Here is a 22,011-nt window from a genome sequence, read left to right on the forward strand (position 1 = left end):
GAAAATATTTATGAAAAAAATATTCAACTTTGTAAACAAGCGACTAAAAAAATTAATGTAAAGATTTGCTTTCACCCAGGGTTAAGCTAACCAGCTTTTGAACAACCGGCCCATGATTTGGATAACCTACATTTTTGATGGTCCAATATTGATCTAACGTGAACTACTTACAACGAGAACAGTAGAGACTCAAAAGAGTGAGCGCTTCAATCCGACAATTAGCCATTTCCCAAATGATCGAAGTGCACTTTTGGATTGTTTGAAGGGTTAAAAAATGACATATAGCAGGCATATAGCTATACAGTACGAGAGATTAAAAGTACACACTCAACCGAAAATATAAAATCTCTATTTTAATAAACCCTACTTCTCCAAACAATGGATTTGCGCTACTAGATCCAGGCATTTGGGAATTGGCTTACTGAGGTATTTGAATAGTGTTTCTGCCATATACACTAACTTGTTTGACACAGTAATAAAAGATCTTATTATAAAATATACATCACACAGTTTCGAAATATGATAATTTTTCAAAATATATATACTCTATTATGATCCGTAGTTTGTCATTTATTTAATAATTACAATTATTCAGGAAGTTCCGAACTACTCAATCGAAAAATTTTACTGCCGTTTCTTCGTCGAATATGCAAATCATCAGACTAAAAGAACAGTAGAAAATATTTTGAACAAAATAAACTAAACTTCTTTACTAATGATGGATTCCCTATCTGTTATTAACTGTTTTTGATCAAATTTTAAAACTTATTCACACCAGGATAGGACTCTAATCTCTCCTTCCTAGAGGAGTCTAAAGAGCAGTGACGCGACTATAAAACTAGCTACATCATTTCATCTGAATAGCCCTATCAGACTTCAACAGTTCAACTAATCGTTCTAGAGGGTATTGAAGGATATTGATTATTGTCATCAACGACCCTAATAAAACCATGTACTGTAACTAACCTCGTATTCCGCCTCGTCCGTACTAGAAAACGCCGTCCCAAAATGTTCCCCGTCATCCCCGCCTAGACGCCCCTCATGGTCCCCCAGTGATCCTGTGCGATGAGGTTCACTAACCGCGCCGCCGTCTTCCTCGTCAGAGGTCTCGTAACCCTCAGGTAATGCAGTTATGAATTTAAGGGGGTTGTGCGGGTTCTCGACCCGCGAGACAAGCCTTGCGAAGTCCGAGATCGATTTTACGTTGCTGATTGGGCGTTTCTCGTGAAGCTAAAATGGTTGTAAATGGTTAAAATGTAAATGGTTGTAAATGGTTGTTGGCACTTCACTCGATGCAGGTAAATTCTAGAGGTTTATAATTCCACTCGAAATTAAGACCTTTTAAACCTCTTGTAAAAAGATGGTTATAAAATTTTTTTTATACAGCGTCGTTTTGTTAGTTTTTCAGCCCAGTGTTCAGAAAAGAATTTAATTACACTTTCATTCACTCAAGCAGTATTATATATATATATATATATATATATAACCAACAAGTATTCCCACACTGCTCGGTAGCAAAGACATATAGGAAACAATTGTAACTACCACGGCCAGAAGTAAAACTAAAAGATTTTATTAAAAATATACTAAGCTTAAATTTTCGGCCACATGCCGCAGCCTTCTTCAGAAATTAACTAACTAATACAAATAAGTCCAATATATAAGGAGAAGAACATGCATAATACATAATACAAATTATAGCCTATTGTTGAGAAAAGTCATGAGTGCTATTCAAACCACCCAAATTAGTCAGTAACATTCCTATCCAAAAGTTCTCACACTTTCTTAAATCCTCTTTGTTTTGATCAATCAACATAAACTTCAATTTCAAATGCTTATTGTCATGCTTATCAATAAAATGGTTAACTACACCACATGTTCTACGACCATGTTTAATGTGGGACTTGTAATTAGCTAAACGGGGCTTGAAATTAATAGTAGAACCAATGCCAATGTGAAGTATAATATATATATATATATATATATATATATATATATATATATATATATATATATATATATATATATATATATATATATATGGCTTGTCAGAATATAAATTGAACTGTTTCGAGCTGTTCATTGTTTAGGTCGTAAAGCAGTAAATATTCAGCTCGATATGTTTAGCTCGAAAATTCCAAATTATTTGAACCTTTTGCCTTAATTCATTAATTCAGTGAGACGCCTTAACGAAAATATTCCAATGTACCTCAGGACGAGTTGTAGAACTAACAGGGGCAAGATCAGGAAATATATCAGATTTCTTGTTTTTTGCCCACTCCTGAAATATCTCTTGACCATAATCAAAACCTATTTTCTGTAACAAAAATAGTATTGTGAAGCTTTATATATACATCATATATAAACCATTCCCTCCGTGTTTATACATATTTTCTCATTTTAGTTGCGGTATCAACCTACCAAAATTTCATTGAACTTGCCAAATTCTAACGTGTGATATCTATATAAAAAATAGGAATATTCACAAATCATATGAGAAGTAAACATAACGCTAATATCCGACGTTTCGGAGTCTCTATTATCAAGGGTTAATAAACTAAAATAAATGGTGAATTACATTACTTAAACAAGATCAGAAAATAGAATAGGTATTGTTATGATTACACACATACAAAGTCACACAAAGACTTTTGTGATTTAATAGAGTCAGACTGTGTGTTCAATTTAGAGTGACGGTCAAGGATGAATAGCATCTCGTATATTAAACAGTCAAATTTTCCTCGACACCTTTTTGAGGATCTTAAAATATTTCCTAAATGCAAATCATGCAAATCCATGATGCAAATCAAACATGTTAATTAACGTTGTATTCCGTTACCTGTTTATAGGTGGTCTGAGATATTCACAATATTTGTTTTCCTTCAAGTCTTCCAACTGTCGAATACATGATATGTACGCCAAGCGACTTTGAATCTCCGCCATGTTTGGAATCTACGTGCGAGATCAGAAGAAGCAATTACTAACTACCAATTACCACGTCATACAACACCATACCACGCCATACCACAACATAGCTACCATACCATACCACACCATACCACATCATAACACACCATAGCAACACACAACCAACACAAGACCACAACTTACATAAATTTTCTCACTGAAAGGATTCCACTTATTCCACAACAACCACCATCCCGAGAGATGATCACCATAATTGGTTAACTCCGCTGGATACTCTGAGCCCACGTCAACGGCAATTATAGTATTGGCTCCCTTTGACTTCATCACATCAGCTGTAAAAAGAGATCATATTCGGAATGTTGTTTCTTGTTTATGTTAAGAACACTGCGAGTGCAGTGACTGGACCGTCGGGAAGCGATAACTTGGCCATTTTGGCACCTGACAACGTACATGCAGTTCTACTGGAAAATTATTTCATCACGTGCTAATTTGGTGAATTTTTTATCGGTCAATTGAATTCAGAAACATAAAGACTGCAGAGAACATACGATGCATAACCCTTCTACGCACAGAACGCGCTAACGGCCGAAATATAAAATGCAGATATTCTTGAAACATATGCCTTTGAATCATTTTTGTTTTGGATTCATCTGTTGTTGAATCATCTGTTGTTGCAATCTCGTGTGATTTCTGGACCAGTCATATCCACCATTACGGCAATACCTGAGATTTTCAGCAAGACTTGCCACCGAAGACGCAACAAACCCTGGAAGTGGAAACGCAAACACAATCCGCCCCCCCCCCAGAAACACCGCTCACTCGTTCGATATCATTCTCAACACTCGAAATAAATTCCATATTTCTGCGCATCCATGTATTAATATTCTCTATTTATCACACGGTGATCATGGCAGAGAAACAAATCTTGTTTTACTTTCTCAGTCAAGTGAGCAGATCTCCCAAAAAAACTTAGTTGAACTATTGTAGACACATAATCTCTTCGTTCTTTTTTATCAGCCGTGCCATGCGAAGATGTATTGCTTTCATCTCAGATATTTGTTGTTCTGTGATCCATTCTACACACCGCGGTGTATTTTTTTGTGCGGGATTTATCACTAATATTCTATTGTGCGGGTGCGGAATTTTGTGTGGGTGCAATATTGATCTCAAAACTAGGACTGTCATTTCAGAACTATGCGTAAATAAAGCCAACAGTATAGTCACAATGACGTGCATCATATATTCAATAATAAGATTCTCTAAACATTTATAAATATTGAACCAATAAAACATGTTTCCATTTTTTTAAGCGATGGAAAGAGGATCAGTCTGATCAAGATAATCAAGGAAAATAATGAAGAAAGTGGTTCGTTTCATATGTCTATAGCTCGTGTAAAAATTCCGTTCCGTTCGTGGTTGCCCTGAGAAGAAGAAACCGTTCTATACCGTTGTAAATGTCTATTATTCCAGGTTTAATGTCAAATTATTTCTCACGTTGGCCTTATTTATGCATTGCCACAATCCAGTTGTAGTTTTCAGGTCAGTGACATTACCTGGCAAATTATTGACGTAGGCGCCATCGACAAGAAGATGGCCATCACTAGGGTCACACATGGGAGGGAGTACACCGGAAATGGACATGCTCGCTCTCACGTAGCGCCATAAACTGCCTACACAATAATAATATCGAGTTATTACCTGGGAGATTATTACAATATCCACCATCCAGTAACATGTGACCATCTATAGGATCGCATAGGGGTGGCATATATCCGGCAAGGGACATACTCGCACGAACATAACGCCATAAACTACCTGTAAAAGGGGACAATATATATGGGATGATGGTGTACGTTCGCAGTATATATCAAAATTTCATTTTGAAAGGGATCAATCACGTTGATTATATATGAATCTTTCAATGGTTTATCACGCGAGAATCACATGACAATGGAACAACCACATGACGTAGCAGCACCTATTATCATTCATTCGATTAAAATCATTTGAAATTTGAAAATCATCAATGTTAATTTATTTAAATGTACTTGTACTTATTGTACTTATGTACTTATTTAAATAAATGTATTTTGAAGTTTACATTATTCAGTATATGCTAGGTTTCCTTGTTTTACTTACCATTCGAGTGAACTCGCATACATGATGACGTAATATCAGTGGTTATATTGAAGTATGGTATTAATAAATCCTGAAAGTTGAAGAAATTATGTCGTAATTACTCGCTATACGACAAACAAGTATGAGAATCGCATGGTTACTTGGAGACTGTACCTCGATTTGTTTTTCTCCAAAAACGCTTCTTATACTAGCATTAAAACCATTCCCTAAAAAGAATATACACCTTTTGTAAATATAGTTAATATACCAATGTGAAGAACTTTTCAGTTTAATATTCCACAAATATGTAAGACTCTTCCGGAGTACCGATGAGTATCAATCAGTATTGTACCTGAGAAAAACGAAGTAAATGGATACGTCAGCTCCAACACCATTTTAAAAGTCGATGTCATTCCCTGAAATAAATGATGACATTATATCATGACATTATATCACATCATTACCTTTATAGTATGCCGAAAATTGTCCATTTCTTCAATATCAACATTTGTAAATATCATAAAATATTTACCATCGACCATTCTCTACATTTCGCTACAGTTTTGTCTGGGTCAGCCTCAGTAGCATACACAGCTCCCACAAATGCTCCAATGCTAGTACCAGCCACCATATCAATTGGTATTCCTAGGTGGCAGATGGAAAGAGTGAAGAAGGCAAGCTACAGTTTGTGAGGATGTTGAAGCAAATGGCGTCGAGGAAACGCTCATTATATAAAGATTGAGACGCAGGGGAAACCACGTAAGAAGAGCTCGAGGGGGAAGCAGTAAGGGTCTAAGGGTCTAAGGGAGTGGGTAGAAGTTGGTTACACAGTATGAAGAGGTTGAGGTTAGTAGTAAGGGAATGGAGTGAAGTGGAGCACACAGTATGAACATGTTCAGGAAGGGGAATGGGTATAGCTAAGAATGGAGTGTATTGTATAAAGAGGCTGAGAAAGTAAAATATGAAAACAGAGATCAACTAACCTTGTTCGTGAAGAGCTTGTATTATTCCTACATGTGATATCCCTCTAAGTAAGAGATTGATACGTAGTTTTGCTATTTTTTGCTCAGGCGTAATCTGCAACACGATTTCATCAATAACGTAAAATTTTGTATACCTTGCTCCACCTCCTCCAAGTACTAATCCTATCGAGGTTCCTGTCAGACGACGAGCAAGCCTAGCGAAATCTGAATGACTGAAAATTGAATAGAATGAAAAACAACGGTGAGTGAAGAAAGGATAAGGAATAACATAGGAGTTTAGATGGAATAAGCTTATCTTTTGGGCACAATGCCACAAGAACTAGGGCAGGTGACTGTGTCGAGATTCATCCTTAAATAAATGCTGAAACGAATCTGAAGAAACATACCGACCAGGAATCTCGTAATTGTCAGGATTGTGAAGGTACTAAAAATTTTAAAATCATTCCAGTTATTATTTTGGGTTGAACAGATAACGGAAGAAACGTTTTTAGTGACGCATTGATAACCTGCTTCAAATTTCGCCCAAGATGGCTTTCACGCGTTAGTTCTAGAAATATCAGTTCAAAAGAACCTATATTCTTTTTACACACTACATTCTTTTTTATTACCTTTTCTACCAAGGATTTCCTGCTCAATACTTTCCTTGGACAGCGAATCTAACGAGAATCAACGAACTTTAACATATTTTTTAACATATAAAAAATAAGAGAAAAAACAAAGGAGACACTTACGTGATGGTGAGCGGAGATCCAGCCTCTGGCGTTCAACCATTCTACAGTTCTGGTTATTCTTTTCTTATGCAATGCTCGATGCAACAACACCAGCTCCTTCTGGGCTCGAACCTGCATATTTTCCATCTGCATCTCCAGCTGAAAAACAAGACGACATTCAAGCACTTTTTCCTTCAATAGTCATGCCCGTTAGCAAAAGGAGTCTATATAGCTTCAATTTTCCATCTTTGATGAAACGATCGAGAAGCAAAATGAAACGAGAAGACACAGATGCTTGCTTAAAGGGCAAGACTCTTCATTCAAGAGGTTCAACACTAAAATTCACTTTATTACTACCAACTCTTAAATATACAATAAAAAACAACCTGGCCAACATGAGGTTCTTTGTCACCCAAAGCAACAATAAGAATTAAATCAGCCTGTCAGAAAAATAAAAATGGATTGATTTTTTCATCAAATATTGCCTGTGGACTGACATACAGTAACATGTGCACCTCCAGTGTTGATTGAACTAATCAATACAGGTATAGTAACATATTTGCATCAGAACATGATCAATGGAACGACTACAAAGTCAGTTTATATACGTAGACCTTACCTGTCGTATACATCTCTTGGTCCATGCCGACATATAATGATCTGCTTGATAAACTACCAAACGGTGAAGATCTTCTTGTTGACCCAACCAACTTGATAGACGATATTCATGCATACTTTAAAGATACAAATCATAGATGAATTAAGTTGCTTGTATACGATAACTAACACAAAACATCATTAATATAAGCTTTTGGTAGTTAGACTTGAAAATTACTTTAGGAACTGGAATTGGTAGCTACTATTACTACATTCAGTCTAAGGAGGGTTAGTTTATTTCTCTAAGTCTTATCAGTGTATTCTTGTAAGTCTTTCCAGGAGCATCGCAATTGTAGAGTTAGACCTCGAGGGGAATAGTTTTTAATTGATGGGGAAATCCATGCAGGCGCCATGTGTAAAATACTGAGCCACCGCTCTTACCTGTCCAGCGCTGATGTCCCGAGTTTACTTTGCACAAGAAAGCTTGTAAGAAGCAACGTAGGTCCTTTAAAAACAGAATCCTTGATGTCAGTCATAACTTTAAAAATGTCAGATTTTAACAATTCAAAACAGACAAATCATCAATAAACAATACCTATGCTGTTGAGCGCCAGACTAAGCTCAAATGCAAAATTATTTAATGGAACATCGTCGGAAGCCTGAACAATGGCTATTGTTCCCAAATTCGTCCCCACTTCACTTGCGTCACCCGAATGATCTAAGATACGGAAGAATTTACTATGCGTCACAGATAAGAGTTTAAACGATTAAAATTGCGGTTTCTCCGGGGCTTCGGCTTTTCCCAAGATCGATAAAAAGCAGTTCGTATAGTTGAAGTAGATGATGTTATCCAAAATGCATCTTTCCTTGTATGTTGTTCTACTCAAGAATAGCTCAGGATCCATAACCTTGGTTTGAAATAAACTGACCTGGCTGCATTGCCTTCATAGGGCTGAGAATTCTTTCTCCCAACAAATGAATGAGACGGCTGACAACCTAATAAAGCAAATTGAAATTCTCGAAATGTACAAAATGCCCCTGTGGTTTATTAGCCATTTCCCAATCGAGCAGGGTACTGGGTCTAGTCGCAAACCGCAAAGCATCTATGGACTGTTTGGAGGGACAGGAAATGTAAGTCTGAAATCATTTGTCCCTCCAAACAGTCCACAGATGCTTTGCGGTTCGCGACTAGACCCAGTACCCTGCTCGATGGGGAAATGGCTAATTGCCATACGACTAAAGCACGCATTACAACAGTTTTGAGAGGCAGCTTTGGTCTGTCGTTCTATAATACCACATTCAATCTCTGTTTACTCTGGAACTCCTTTTTAAACTCACCTGGGGGTATGTATGTTTAATTACATTCAATAAACCGTCAGGAAGAATAGCAACTTCAGTATCACTAAAGTGAGAAATAGGCTCAACTATTTTGCCCAATAAAATTTCATGATAATTAACTGAGTGATTCGGGGGAACAGCCAGCGAGACAACCTAATGTTTCGTTAGGTTTGGAAATCACTTTTGTATCGCAGTTTGCGGGTCATACGCGCCAAAATTACTATTACTATCAGGACTTCCAGAACTTATTTGCATATGGCTGTCGTGATAGGGGGATGGCAATGACAAGAGAGAGAAACAAAGAACTTTTGAAAAGAATGCATAATATATCCTATTAACACAGATCCCTCCCTCCCTCGTGGTTGCCATTTGGAAGAAAATTTCCTTGTGGAAGCCCTGATTACTATTGTAATACCATGAGCGAATATGGCAAACATCCAACAAAGACCAGATGCGACAGATATTATAACGATCTTACCGTACAGCATGAACAGTTGCCATTCGTGGATTCTGCGTCAATGCTTCCACCTAAAGAAATAAGCAATTCCTGAGATGATTTCTTATTGAAAAGGAATTTTAGCACGGAAAACTTCAAATCTTACCACACCGACCAGCTCTCCACGACCATGTTCACCAACTAGTTCTTTCTTCTTATTTTGAGTAACAACAGATCTCAGACGACCATTGAGGACAATATAAAGACAATCAGACTCGTCTCCTTGCCTGGAAAAAACAATTCATTCAGCATCAAGAGCGTGACTGGATATAATGCCTGGATAACATAACTTTTCATAACAGATATTGTCACTCCATGCGATGGATGAGATTCCCGATCATACCTAATGCTAATATTCTTTACATTACATTACCTATATATCGCTCTCCCAGCCTCCATATGAACCCAGTCAAGTGCATAGTCAATATTTCTGACCAGCGGTGTCAATCGTGACGTTAGCGTGCTACTCAGATTGAGTATGACACGAGGTCTTTGAAGAAGGATACTGATGAACGAAGGAAAGGTTTAGATTATTCACACAGAAGGCACCCCGCAAAATATCACAACAACAACATGCTAAATGAAAATGCTTCTTCGTCTGAGAACAAGGCAATGTTTAAAGGACTTGAAGCATATTGAACAGACAAGAACACACACACATCACGACTCATGACAAAACATCATGAGCGGAGAAGATGAAATAAAATATTTCCGGCGTGCAGCTTAGGTGCGATTGTTTTCACTTGTCAAGCACTTGGACATCATACTACATCTACTGTAGTGACAAATACGTCCAGCGCATTGACAAATCCTGTAGTGACAAATACGTCCGTTAACTCAATCTTACCTGTAAATATCTGTTTTACTCAACACAGCAAGCTGACAAAATTTGACTGCTTTGATAGTAAAGAGTGACGGTTCGCCAGTTATGACGGATAAACTGCCCACGAATTCACCAGGATGGGTGACATACAACACATTCTAAAAGCAAGACAAGTAAGAAAATGCTCATTATGATTATTGCAAGCTGGAAAGTTTGTTGGAACTTCGTACAATTGATCCTATGGTTTACCATGATAATCTTTAAAATATACAAAAATACCTCCCCAGTTGCGTCCATATCTTTCTGAGAAACTTGAAGACAACCACTGATAAGGAAGTACACACTGCAGTCCTGAAGCGTACATGGAAACAACGTTTATCTATGTATTATATTTACTAATATTTTGCCAAACAAATACATGCTGGCAGAGCCCCTATTTGATCACTTGAAGATATGCTCACCAATTCTCCCTGGGTGACGAGGATTGTGCCTTTTGGCATAACTGCAGAACACAAAACATCATCAAGTAGGTTTTCATCCTTTTCCTATAAAGATAAGCATTACAAAATTACAAGATACAAATTACCAGAACGGATTTCAAATATTGTACTTTACAATGAATCGATGTGAACATGTATGAACAGAAATGGATGTGAGGTATATCGCGGTAGGTATAAAAGCCATACCCCTAATCCAAGAAAGGCTGCAATGTCTTTCTTTGCTGTTTTTAAGACTTCGTCTTCATAAAAACTACCACCTTTTTCCAGTCTATGTTTGTCAGTGTCAGAATCTTTCTGTTGGATAGGGAAGTCAAATCTACTCGTATCCAACGCATTGGGACTGGGCTCGGGCGACGTTGAACTGCCCATGTCAAACTTTGGCCTGGATGCCACGTCAGCAAAAGCACGTGCACGCCCACAAGCCGCCGCGAAGTCACTCGTTTCTAAAAAAAAACACGAATATACAGCAATCACTATTATAAGATATATGTACATCAATCAATGCTTTGCACTGGGTAACAAGGTAGGCAGGAAGACTTGTGGTAAGACTTGCAAGGTAGTTTTGATTACACATACTGTAAAAAGCACTTATAAACTAGGAGTGTTTGTTCTTAGCTTACTGACAAGTTAGCAACCGCATTCTGACTTGTACCAAAACTTGTTACAAGTTTGTTGAGCTCAAAAACTTGTTGCTGGTTGTTGAAGGAAGATTTAGGCAGTTTGTATTCATTGTTTGTTTATGATTATTGCAATACACACAGGTGACGAGCAACACTAACCGTCAGTAATCTCTCCATCGCTCATTTTTTCTCGTAAAAAGGTCAGTGAGTAACTGCGTCTCATTGAATCAGGAATCTGTACAGGAGCACTCTTTGCCAATGAACTTCCAGCTTTAGCAACAACGCTGACACTGCGAGGAACTTTTTTGCCAGCTTGTGCTGGACCATTCTTTGAGGGAGTGTCTTTGGTATTTTCTACACGCACAAAATGAAATACAATCATTGTTTTCTCCAAGTTCATGACGTCTGCTGTTTTGTATTTTGTGAAAATACTCAATTTTTCTATACGCCAACCTTTTTCAGAAGTCGTAACTGTCGATGGTTTATTAGCATTTGAGAATGAATGAATTGACGACATTTTAGACATGTCCTCTGGATCCTAAACAACAAAATAATGATCAGTTTTAGGTTCCATTTACACTTGCAGTTTTTGCTACAATTTAGACAAATGCAGTGAACTCTAATAAATAACAAATGTTATTTTCATTTCGTTGGACAAATGTAATTTACGAGTGTTTATGTTATGGGCACATACTGGTATTTATGACACTGAAAAAGCAGCGAAAATTACATGTGGAGATGGAAAATATTAATATTGATAACATCACAATATGCAAGCATCAGTACTTACATAGTTTATCAATTCTTGTGTTAAACCAAGAAAGTTATGAAGTGCCATCATCGTGACTTGTTGCAAGCGAAGCATAATGACCTGAGATGAAAAAGTAAAAACTAGAAAAGAATACCAACGTTTGCGTATTCGCGTCATTAATTCACGTAGTTCTGTGAATAACGAGATCAACTGTGACATGCAAATACTTTTCTAACCTGTACTAGTCTCACCAAGGATTCTGGGTAATGATCAAATACAGTCTGAAATGCTTTGCTTGGCAACCTTGAAAACAAGAAAAAGGAAAATTACTCTCACGATAAGTATAATGAAGGTAGTGTAAACGAAATTCTTCTTCCAGACTTACTTCAAGACATAGGAATCAACAGATGCTACAACTCTCACTTTGTGTTCATACGTTGGCGACATTCCCTGAAAAATACATCAGGTTTTATTGTTGAGCATTAGACCCACGACAAAAGCACAGGTTCTCGTGGGGATCTATACTGATCTCCACTCCTATATGTGTCCCTGGCCATTCCTCTCCTGGGTTGAGTGACAAACGTTTATTCCACAACATACCGTCAGCACATCTAAAATTCCCAGCATACTAAAAACACTGTTTCCAGGAGTAACGTTCTTCAGCGCTAGCTTTGTTCCATCCTGTGAGGAAAACATAAAGCATAGTACTGTACGTCTTCTCAAAAAAAACCCGGCTCAATTATGATCTATGGAGATCGATTGTAGAAATTGAAATCAGCAATCGAAGAGCTGGTTCAGGTCGACAAATAAAAACGATATAATTAAATAAACAGCCAACAAATTTATAGCGGTCTTACCTTTTCAACGATGTAGACAACTAGTTGTCCACTTTGTACCACATAAATATTGCTGTCAGCCTTGAACGGAATAAATAGAAACTCATCAAGATTATACCGTCACATAAACATTTTATTTAATAAGGAAGCCTCAAGGTAATATTGTATCCAATTTATGCTGTATCAGTTACATCATGCATGATGCAAAGTAGAGTACATACCACACCCTCGCTTGATAAAACTGTATTTGCAGGTAGAAACTTTGTCTCGATATGTTTACAAAGTTCAATAAATAACGGCTTCTCGAAATGACCAAATACCCTGAAAAATTTTCGAGAACAACATTGTGATTGTATGCCACAGTCATTATTTGCTTAACTCCGGGAGGTATTTCCCCACCAGTTGTTACAAATGAGATTAAAACGATGAATATATGTTAATCCATGTTGGGCTTTTAACTAACCTGACACTTTTCAACATGTAAACCACCTCTGAGGGTAATCTTTGTTCCGCCTCTTCGGACTATTTAAAGAGAGAGTTTTTTCAGAATTTCAACAAATCTTTAAAAAAACAGGTTGCACTGATTACCTCCTTCCAATCTGCTTCGAGAAATGCCGGCGGGGGTTCTTTCACTTCACGTGATGGCTCCTGTTCTTGTAAGTGAAGAACTCTACAAAAATATATTCAAATTAAACTCCACAAGCATATAAACACTGGTATTGCTGTACCAACGTTCCAACGCAACACGTTTAACTAAAAATAGGGCATTTCACAACTTAGGAAGCGGCGTGTGTATAAATCAGATCGGTGTGGCTTAATTAGTTGAACGGTTTAAATGGTTAAACGGATTAATTAGTTTACTACTGTATATTTCCACCGGGCAAAATTTTACAATCTATTTTGTTGGTCAAACTAAGCGAAGAACTTTGACAGAGAGTCACACGTGATAACAACAGCAAGTCAAAATACACGATGCTTTAATAAATAGTGCACTGACGGATTTGCAATGATTATTAGCTACTATGCAGTAGATATACCTATAGTTGCACTGTATTGGACCTAACGCTTAAAAAAACCTGCCGAATGTCTTTATTAATGCACGCAGTACTCAGTTATACACGAGATACTTTTCTTGGTAGTAGAAGAAACCAATTTGCTCATGGTTTCTGAAGCTAGCCTGTGATATATATAGCAAAAGACAGAGACAAATGTAAGATTTATAGTGGAAAATAGCTTGCCTGTATAAGCGAGTTTTCACCCATTCCAAGGCCTTCCAAACAAAACTAAAGTCGACTTTAGGAGTGAAAATTCGTGTAAGAAAATCTTGCACGGGTTCCATTAAAAAAATATGTAAAATAGCTCTTCAGATATAATTTTAGCCGACAAACTACGGATACATTTCACTTGTCGAACTTTGCGAATTGCAGAAATATATGCTTCATGTTGTGTGTATATTACTTGTATACAACATGAATTCAATCTTAATGTAAATTTCTGTAAGTTGTGCTAAGAACTTACAGGTACTTGCGCAAAAAGAATTTTCAAGCAGGTTTATAAAATATTTACTCCCGAACGAAATATATATATATATTATACATTTTAGCGTCGCTTTTTAGTTATGTCAGAACTTTTCGTTGCAAAACCTAGTGTTTTTTTGGATCTATGTGAAACATTATTTTGCCGCTAACTTTAGTTTTTTAGAGAAATACAGTTTTGTTATTATAGACTCCCATCAATGTAAGGCTGTTTCAATGTTTTGAATATTATAATTTTATTTTGCATAATTTTTTAGCAGGTAGAATTCCGAATTATCATAAAACTACAAATGGAAATATTGAATCACAAAACTTTGTGTAGAACTATCTTCTCGAACGATCAACAGGAGAAAACAATTAAAACCGATAGCAGAGTACCATAGCTACTGTATCAATGGATGTCTGTGAACATGCAAGCCTTTTGTACAATATAACTACTACACTTCATGTATATGAAAATGCTGCGAGACTTTTAAACACGGTATTTCCTAGGCCAAGCTTGTCTTTCACTTTTCGTGTGTGGCCAGTTCAGGTGAATATCTTTGCGCGAATACCAAATGCTGCAATGTCATTGTTTGGTGATACGTTTAGAAACGATTGTTTTCGAAAACGAATTAAAAAACCATTTTTCTAAACCCAATATTACTCCACGCCTCCATGCAGTATTCCAGAGATATTCACACGTAAAACGAGACAGAATGATTGATTGAATATCGGTCGTAAACAGCAAGAAATGCCGTTCGGAGATTCAAATTCAATAGGACTATACTCATACACCAGATGTTAAGAACTAATAGCTTGATGCACAACTACCCTTTGTGGGTTAATGAAGAATGCCTCTTCAGAATAGAGATAAAAATGTCCCCAGTATTTTGGTCTGGTGAGATTATTAATCAATGCTAGTAACTAGCAAAAATGCGAGAGCAGACCAGTGATTGCTTCATTATATAAAACATGAGGGCCTTACAGAGCTTTATTATTCAATTAAAACATGTTCATTATTATCATGAAAGATGAATATTACTCACTGCTTAGCAAAATTCAACATGACTTTTTGTCGTGCCTTTATTCTGCTCTTGCGGTAAATGTCATCTCTTGTGTCCCGCACCTGAAACAAAGTTCATGCATAAGACTTGGAACTGTTCATCTGACTGATCTTCTTACATTACATAAAATATCATAATAAGTGAGGGAAGGAGAAGTACAGCAGCAGGAGAACAAGCAGAGGTTACAGCCTTCCTGATCAGGCAGAACTGGGAATAAGTTGGGAAATTTGTACTCAACAGTTGGAACATAAAAAAGTGGTTTGAGGCATAGGAAGATGCAATAGAGAAGGGTGCAAAGGCAGGAATTATAGCAGTAATAGGGAAAGAAACTACAGATATAACCTCTATCTGGTATATATGACACCTTGAAAATGTTTAACACAGTGGAAGTGGTAGACTCTTTGAAGGAACTACATAAGAGGAGGAAGGGCAGATTTCTTGAGAAATCAACACCACCTCAGGCAGACAGATGAACCTGTCCTGCAAGATGAACCCATGAATCAGAAAGTGGGAAAACATGAGTAGTAAAAAAGGCAAAACTCATATATATTTATTTAAAACCAGTTGAACCGTATAGGAGGTTAAAGAATACAGATATATACATACTGTATGTATGAATGAAAATGCAAATCTTACAACAAGTTTTAATGTTTATTTAATTTAAAAAATCAACACAACAATTTAATTCCAAGCACACACTGAATATACAATAAATGCAACTATATATGATATTATCAATATATTAAATGCATACCAATGAGTAAATGTATCGTTTTTGCTCTTTAATATTTAAACTACTGTTGATGATTTTACCACAGGTATTCAAACTACAAGTACATCATTGTATACTCTCTAAACTAGCTGATAAACCCTTCTGCAAGCAACAATTCCAACAAACCTTTCTCAGCATCTTCTTTCCATAGAATATCATTTTGTCTCTTTTTCTAAACCTTGGCTTTGCTTGTCCAGATGAGCTGGTTGACTTGTCTCCTAAACCAAAGGTTTATTTCTTATTAGGTTTTGTCAAATCAAAGTACAGGGTACTTCAATACAGCAATACATACTTTCCATACTGGGGTGACCTATTTCCAAATAATTTATATCATAATTTCTAAAATGAGTATTGCACAGATATTATATGTCAACAAAGCTATGATACAGGGTTGAAATAACAGTGCACAGAGGAGTAAATGACGAGATACAAAATAAAGGGTTATCAAGAATGCAGATTTTCTATCATTGCTTTATATACTATAAAATAGGCAGTTGGACAGATATTAAACGACCTTCTTTGATGATATTATATGTAAATGAAAAGATAAATGATCAACCTACAATACATTGGTTATTTTGGTAAGAGAATACAATAATCCTTATGTAAATACCAATTGAATTTGGCAAGTTATTGAATAAATATTACCTGCGTATTTTCAAAACAATCGCATGCTCACCTAGAATACTAGATGTAGTTACGGTAAGTTATTTCCTCTGAAACAGCGAAGCCGATCTTGTTTTACTGTATTCGTATACCATATATTTAGTACAACGTCCTAGGATTGAATATACTAACCTTTCACCCGATACTTTCGAATAAGAAACACAACCAAGCATACCGCGCAAAAAACAAACACAATTCCAACTGTAATAAGCTAAATTTATAAAGTAATCAGCAGTTATGTATCAGTCATGTTTGTAAGTGTAAAGTATGACATCACAAACTTACAGTGACATTATAAAAGTTGATATTAACGGAGGACAACTCATCATCGCCGCCTCCGTCGGCCGCCATCTTGGAATCTGGCAAGTCTACCGATTCGCATTTTACTATTTTACGCCGGCTGCCTACCGTGAAAAATATCATACACTTGCGCTATGCCTGTAATGTCTAAGACAATCCAAAAGACAATATGTCTTTTCTCTTTTGGATTTATATTAGGACACCGCGAAAATACATAGCCGGACAAAATCGTTAGGCTGTCTTTACGAGTCGCAGACGCGTAGCTACTAGCTCCTGAGAAAATGAAGTGAATAATTTTTTATGCTGTTAATACCAGAAAAAGTCTGTATGTGAACTTGCCCATGGAAATTGTCCATCAATAATGCCACATTGAAAGCCTAGAATGTTTAGCATAAACCTTGTCTCGAGTCACACTGCTGGCCAAGCCCCACCTAGATTTCAGTTGCTGCTCCCCCCGTCCCTAAAATCCTGGCTACGCCTCTGATGAGTCAGAGCCTCGGGGGGCCCAGGAAACTACATGATATACGCCACACTACGCAGTGAACTAATATAAACCTCATGATCTCCCATGACACTGGTCTAAATGACAACATTTTCTAATTGCTATCATGCAACGACTTGGGTCTCAGAAAACTGGCCTAGAAAGGTCGGTTTTTTATGTAAGCTTTCATGTAGAATCACTGACCTCATATGGAATTCATGCGATTGATGTTCGAAACCCTTATATTCAATAGCATTTCACCAATTCAGCTCACAAACCCGCAAAAAATACGTCACTGGTTGAGTGTGGCGGAAAGCAAGATTTTTTTAATAGCTTACCCGTTCATATCGCCTCTTGTTATCCGCTGCCTCGATTTCTTTTAACGAATAAAAATTAGGATATTTCTAATTAATAATATCAGAACATTTTAGCAGTATCAAAACTGATTGGGACACAATGAACACAACGCACATTCTTTACAAAGTTGACGATCATAATTTTGCATTTAGTTTGGTATGCTGATTTCTAAACAATCAGGACGATATAATATTGGATATAATATGCCATTCAAATTCAGAATGAAAAATCGATTCATTTATTGAGGTTCTAATTTGGTGACGTCACGTAAGCGATTCGAAAAGAACTCATTACTTTGTGACGTCATACGGAATTAATTATCTCCTTCCGTCGTTTGCTAGCGACTCTTTGTCTACAACGACCTTTAACTCAACGATCCTGGAAAAGAGAAGCCAATGAAACTAATGAAATAGAATTTAACAAGAATAAAGCTCCAACTAACAGAGAATGACGAGTGTTTTACCGCCACTGAAAGAGGAGGGTAATGCCCCGGCGATGGCAAGTGTTGTAGAAAAGAAGAAAAATATTTTTCCACTCTCGAGTTGGGGAGGCGTGCAAACCATGATTACTTCATATAGCATGGATTATGGAAAAAAAGATGGCACGCCTTCTGAGAAGAGGCCATGTTCAGCTACAAGGAGGAACCGTCCTCATCCCTCGAAGGTAATTATTTACGATAATTGCAATCAAGCATTTAACTCTTACAGTCTTATTCGCGGAAACTGAATTGGAAAAAAAGCATTAATGAAAATTGAGAAACACATCCGTGTAAAACAGACAGAAGAAGCTCCCGCAGTTTGCATGAACTCATGTCAATCGATCAGGGGGGTGTAATGCCAGAGGGCTCTTGAGGGGGAGTGGGAAAGATTAACTGACCCGAAAATCGTAACGTATGCGCCCGGCCTTACCCAATTTGAAATCTTGGGACAAGCTTTTAAGAAGTTGTTGCTTTTAAGAACTTTCCAAGATGGAAAGTTTAATACTCATGTTTGCCTGCGTCTGTCCGAATTAATAACGAATACATACTGTCATTTTTGTTTTTAGTTTTTTATGAACTGGAGAGTTCCTTCAAAACCGATACTTAACAATAAAACTTCATTTGAACCATATGCAGCTGAATACAGTAACACTTTACAAAACTTCAGTGAAGAATACAGAGGAAGAGATGATCCTAGAGCAAGTTAGTAGAAAAAGGCAAATACTATAGAGTATAGAATTGAATACTGTAAAATATGATACAAACATCCAAAACACGGACATACAATAATATAACGCCCATTAATAACCATGCATCAGAATCCAGATTATAGCATCCAGCACAATCCAGGTTATCTTCAATACAACACTGACGTACTTATAATGTATGTTGTATTGTATTTTATCTAAGCTAAATGTACACTTCGCGTCACAAAACATCAGCTCCTCATGAATTAAAAATGCAATTAAAGATTAAGAACAAAATGTTGATGTTTCATTAATCTGTTAAACAAAGTTAGACGTGAATGCAGCTTACTAGAAACAATCAATTATTTATTTAAAAATTCTCTGCCCTTTGTAGAACGAAAAATTACTCCACCAACTGTTTACAAGCATCTTAATGAAGACGAGACACTTAAACTTATTGAAAGATTGAGGGTAAATAGATCACTTCTTGCTGTTGGCCAAAATCTACTAAGTTTGCTTTTCCCAATCTCTTGTTACAACAAGAAAAAAATTGCTTGGGCTTTAGATCTTACATCAACTGATTTAGGCCAATTTTGATTTGAACTTGATTCTTCTCTTAGATTTCTGGAAAACCGGATGAAACATTTCAACTTCCATTGGCTCAATTAAACCCTGAAGCAATTTCCTTAGTCGCTGACTTGCTAAAAAAGGCTACACCTCAAGGTAGGCTCAGATATAATTATGACGCTACAATACGTGTTAAAGGCGTCTATATATAAATGAGTTTTCGCTGCTTGCAGTGTTGAAAATTGTTTGAATATAATTTTTCCGCTTTTGCAAGTTAAAAACGTGCGTCAGGTTTGCCTATCCACTATAGTGAGAATCCAGTTAATAAATTAATAAAATTGAGTATTGTGTTGCTTTATGTAAAGAACAAGAAGAGATAGAGAGAGTTTTTGGACTTGGTGCACGAGAAAAAGATTGTCAAGATTTGGTGAGTATGGTTTCTGCTATATAAATAATATTTCACAATAACTTGGCACTCGGATATAAATTCATAGCTAACTGACTGACTATCATGTCATTTTTTTCCTTTCAAGCCTTCGTATAGTTTTATCACGCCTGAAGCAATTAGAGTACTGGAGCAGGTCTTACAAAGAGCTGGAATAACAGGTGCGTGAAACATTTAGAAAGATAGTGTAATGTCCTACAAATAACCCAAGGATGTTCTCTTTTTTGTATTTTAGATAACGACTCAGCAATTCGTTTTCTCTTGTCAATCGGTCAAGTGCTAATGTCTATATCAAATTCAAATATCCCAGCATACCGTCCCAGGCCGCCAAGCGAGGAACGCGTGCGTAAACATACACTTCGTTCGGCCCCAATTCACTCGCCGAATCTTCTCATGCAGAAGCACAGAGATGGAATTTGTGCCTTGTGTAACAAAGCAAGTTTAAATAACGAACTTCAAAATATATCAGAGTAAGTATGCGTGCAGTAGGAGACCTCAATAATCAGTTACATGGGATCTAACAAATAAAGCCAAGTTTGCTTTGAGATTCCCTCTGCACGCTTAGTTGCATGTAGGTGACTATTTAAACTCATATAAACTATGGGATGTCCTCTCATTAACTGTATCTCCCATTGTCACTCGCTTCATTTTAAGCCGTAGAATTTTTGAAATTAAGTAGGAATGTTTAAAAATGAGTCTTCTTCTAGGATTCCATGTAATCCCCGAGTGGTGGTAATTAAATCATACTTGATGCATGCAAATACAATGACATGAGCTATTTTTTTTGCAGAAAGAAAGTCTTTGACACGAACAAATCGAGTCGTTCTTATTTAGAAAACGTCCCTCGCTTGCCAAAGATTCGTGCTCCAAAACGTTCCATGTTGCCTCGTCCAAGCAAGCCGAACTACCCTAAGGTTGAGAACAAGTTTGCAACATTTGTATTACCTCATCGACCAATTGCGCGTTCGTTTACAATACACCCAGAGTGGGATTAGCCTACAGTCATGCAAAACTGAATTCATACGATTGACACGAAGAATTCAGAAACGTGTGGTGTGTTTTCTGACTGCAAAGGCAAATTTGTGTTGTACTTCTTCTTTCTTGAAAACTTTATAAAAAATAAAAACAGTAGTTTTTGAACTGGAATTTCAATGAAAATGTAACATTTGAGTGGACAATTAAATTGGTTGGATAAATGTCTTGGATGCGGCTTCATTGTTGATTTCATTGTTGGTTTCAAGACAATGTGATCGTTTGTTAAAGGGACCGCGGAAGATCGTCAAGTGGGGGACAAATATTCATATATTCATGTCAGATCGTAAAAAAATCAGTTTAAAAAGAAACTAATAAGGCGAATATATGAAAACAATCCCCCTTCCCACACACACACTTAACGAACCCTGTCAATAACGGTGATTTTCAGCTTGAACTGTGTTTGATTCGTTTAATTTCATCGGTGGCAGTGGTGGAGCTCACTCATGACGAGCAAAGGAAACTTAACATGCATGGCCATTGTCAAACTGATTTCGCGCAGAAAAAAATATTCGCACAGGAAAAAATGTTATTTAAATACGATTAAGAAAATCATACTGCATGAGACATAAAAAATGCATTTACTGTTAACTGTTTTCACAAACGTGCAATACATTTCAGTGTTATATAGTTGTCAAAATGTAAATATTGATTTTACAATCAATTATTCTAAATATTGATCGTGGTGCATGCGGGTCAATTATAACTATAAGTAATAAGTTTGTACGTAATGTATGAATGTTAATAAATTTCATATGGTTTAGAGTTTAAATATTTCCTGTGTATATATACGCAATTGGAAGACGAAGTGATGACCAAATTCGATATTTGTCCCCAGTAGTTGAGCTACAATTCTTGGCCCAGGTCAAAACTTGATGGATCATTTCAATAGGTTTACATACATTCAAGTCGCATTTACGACAAGTTGCATACACAATATCCGACG

At 36.7% G+C, this 22,011-nt stretch overlaps 2 protein-coding genes across 4 annotated transcripts; one reads left to right on the forward strand and one right to left on the reverse strand.

Annotated features, from left to right (window-relative positions):
• Positions 1-42: 42 nt before the first annotated feature.
• LOC114518828 (patatin-like phospholipase domain-containing protein 7) lies at positions 43-17,075 on the reverse strand. Of its 3 annotated transcripts, none has more exons than XM_028538830.1 (43): positions 17,005-17,075; positions 16,852-16,930; positions 16,180-16,271; positions 15,264-15,343; positions 13,289-13,370; positions 13,164-13,222; positions 12,922-13,021; positions 12,722-12,781; positions 12,465-12,545; positions 12,250-12,314; positions 12,101-12,167; positions 11,904-11,984; positions 11,567-11,651; positions 11,273-11,467; positions 10,680-10,936; positions 10,455-10,538; positions 10,273-10,344; positions 10,018-10,151; positions 9,544-9,675; positions 9,277-9,397; positions 9,153-9,202; positions 8,675-8,738; positions 8,266-8,332; positions 7,932-8,054; positions 7,778-7,841; positions 7,359-7,473; positions 7,126-7,179; positions 6,761-6,898; positions 6,638-6,685; positions 6,416-6,453; positions 6,164-6,241; positions 6,030-6,073; positions 5,579-5,691; positions 5,399-5,462; positions 5,221-5,273; positions 5,068-5,137; positions 4,482-4,598; positions 3,112-3,260; positions 2,840-2,952; positions 2,422-2,461; positions 2,210-2,317; positions 967-1,230; positions 43-662 (listed from the first exon to the last, which is right to left on the reverse strand). In XM_028538830.1, the coding sequence occupies exons 1-43, from the start codon at positions 17,068-17,070 to the stop codon at positions 588-590; spliced, it is 4,041 nt and encodes a 1,346-aa protein (XP_028394631.1). In that variant the 5' UTR covers positions 17,071-17,075; the 3' UTR covers positions 43-587. The 3 variants fall into 3 exon arrangements, with proteins under 3 accessions (XP_028394631.1, XP_028394630.1, XP_028394632.1); XM_028538829.1 differs by lacking the exon at positions 4,482-4,598 and adding an exon at positions 4,627-4,743; XM_028538831.1 differs by lacking the exons at positions 4,482-4,598; positions 15,264-15,343; positions 16,180-16,271; positions 16,852-16,930; positions 17,005-17,075 and adding exons at positions 4,627-4,743; positions 13,939-14,139.
• A 1,229-nt stretch (positions 17,076-18,304) lies between these two features.
• On the forward strand, positions 18,305-21,670 carry LOC114519011. Its single transcript, XM_028539067.1, has 8 exons — positions 18,305-18,520; positions 18,902-19,037; positions 19,416-19,492; positions 19,642-19,744; positions 19,954-20,015; positions 20,122-20,194; positions 20,269-20,503; positions 20,824-21,670. Exons 1-8 carry the CDS (start codon positions 18,305-18,307, stop codon positions 21,026-21,028), a joined length of 1,107 nt encoding a protein of 368 aa, XP_028394868.1. The 3' UTR covers positions 21,029-21,670.
• The last annotated feature ends 341 nt before the right edge of the window (positions 21,671-22,011 follow it).

Source organism: Dendronephthya gigantea, unplaced genomic scaffold, assembly GCF_004324835.1.
Source record: "Dendronephthya gigantea isolate DGI-Jeju-01 unplaced genomic scaffold, DenGig_1.0 000012F, whole genome shotgun sequence".
Lineage (NCBI taxonomy): Eukaryota > Metazoa > Cnidaria > Anthozoa > Malacalcyonacea > Nephtheidae > Dendronephthya > Dendronephthya gigantea.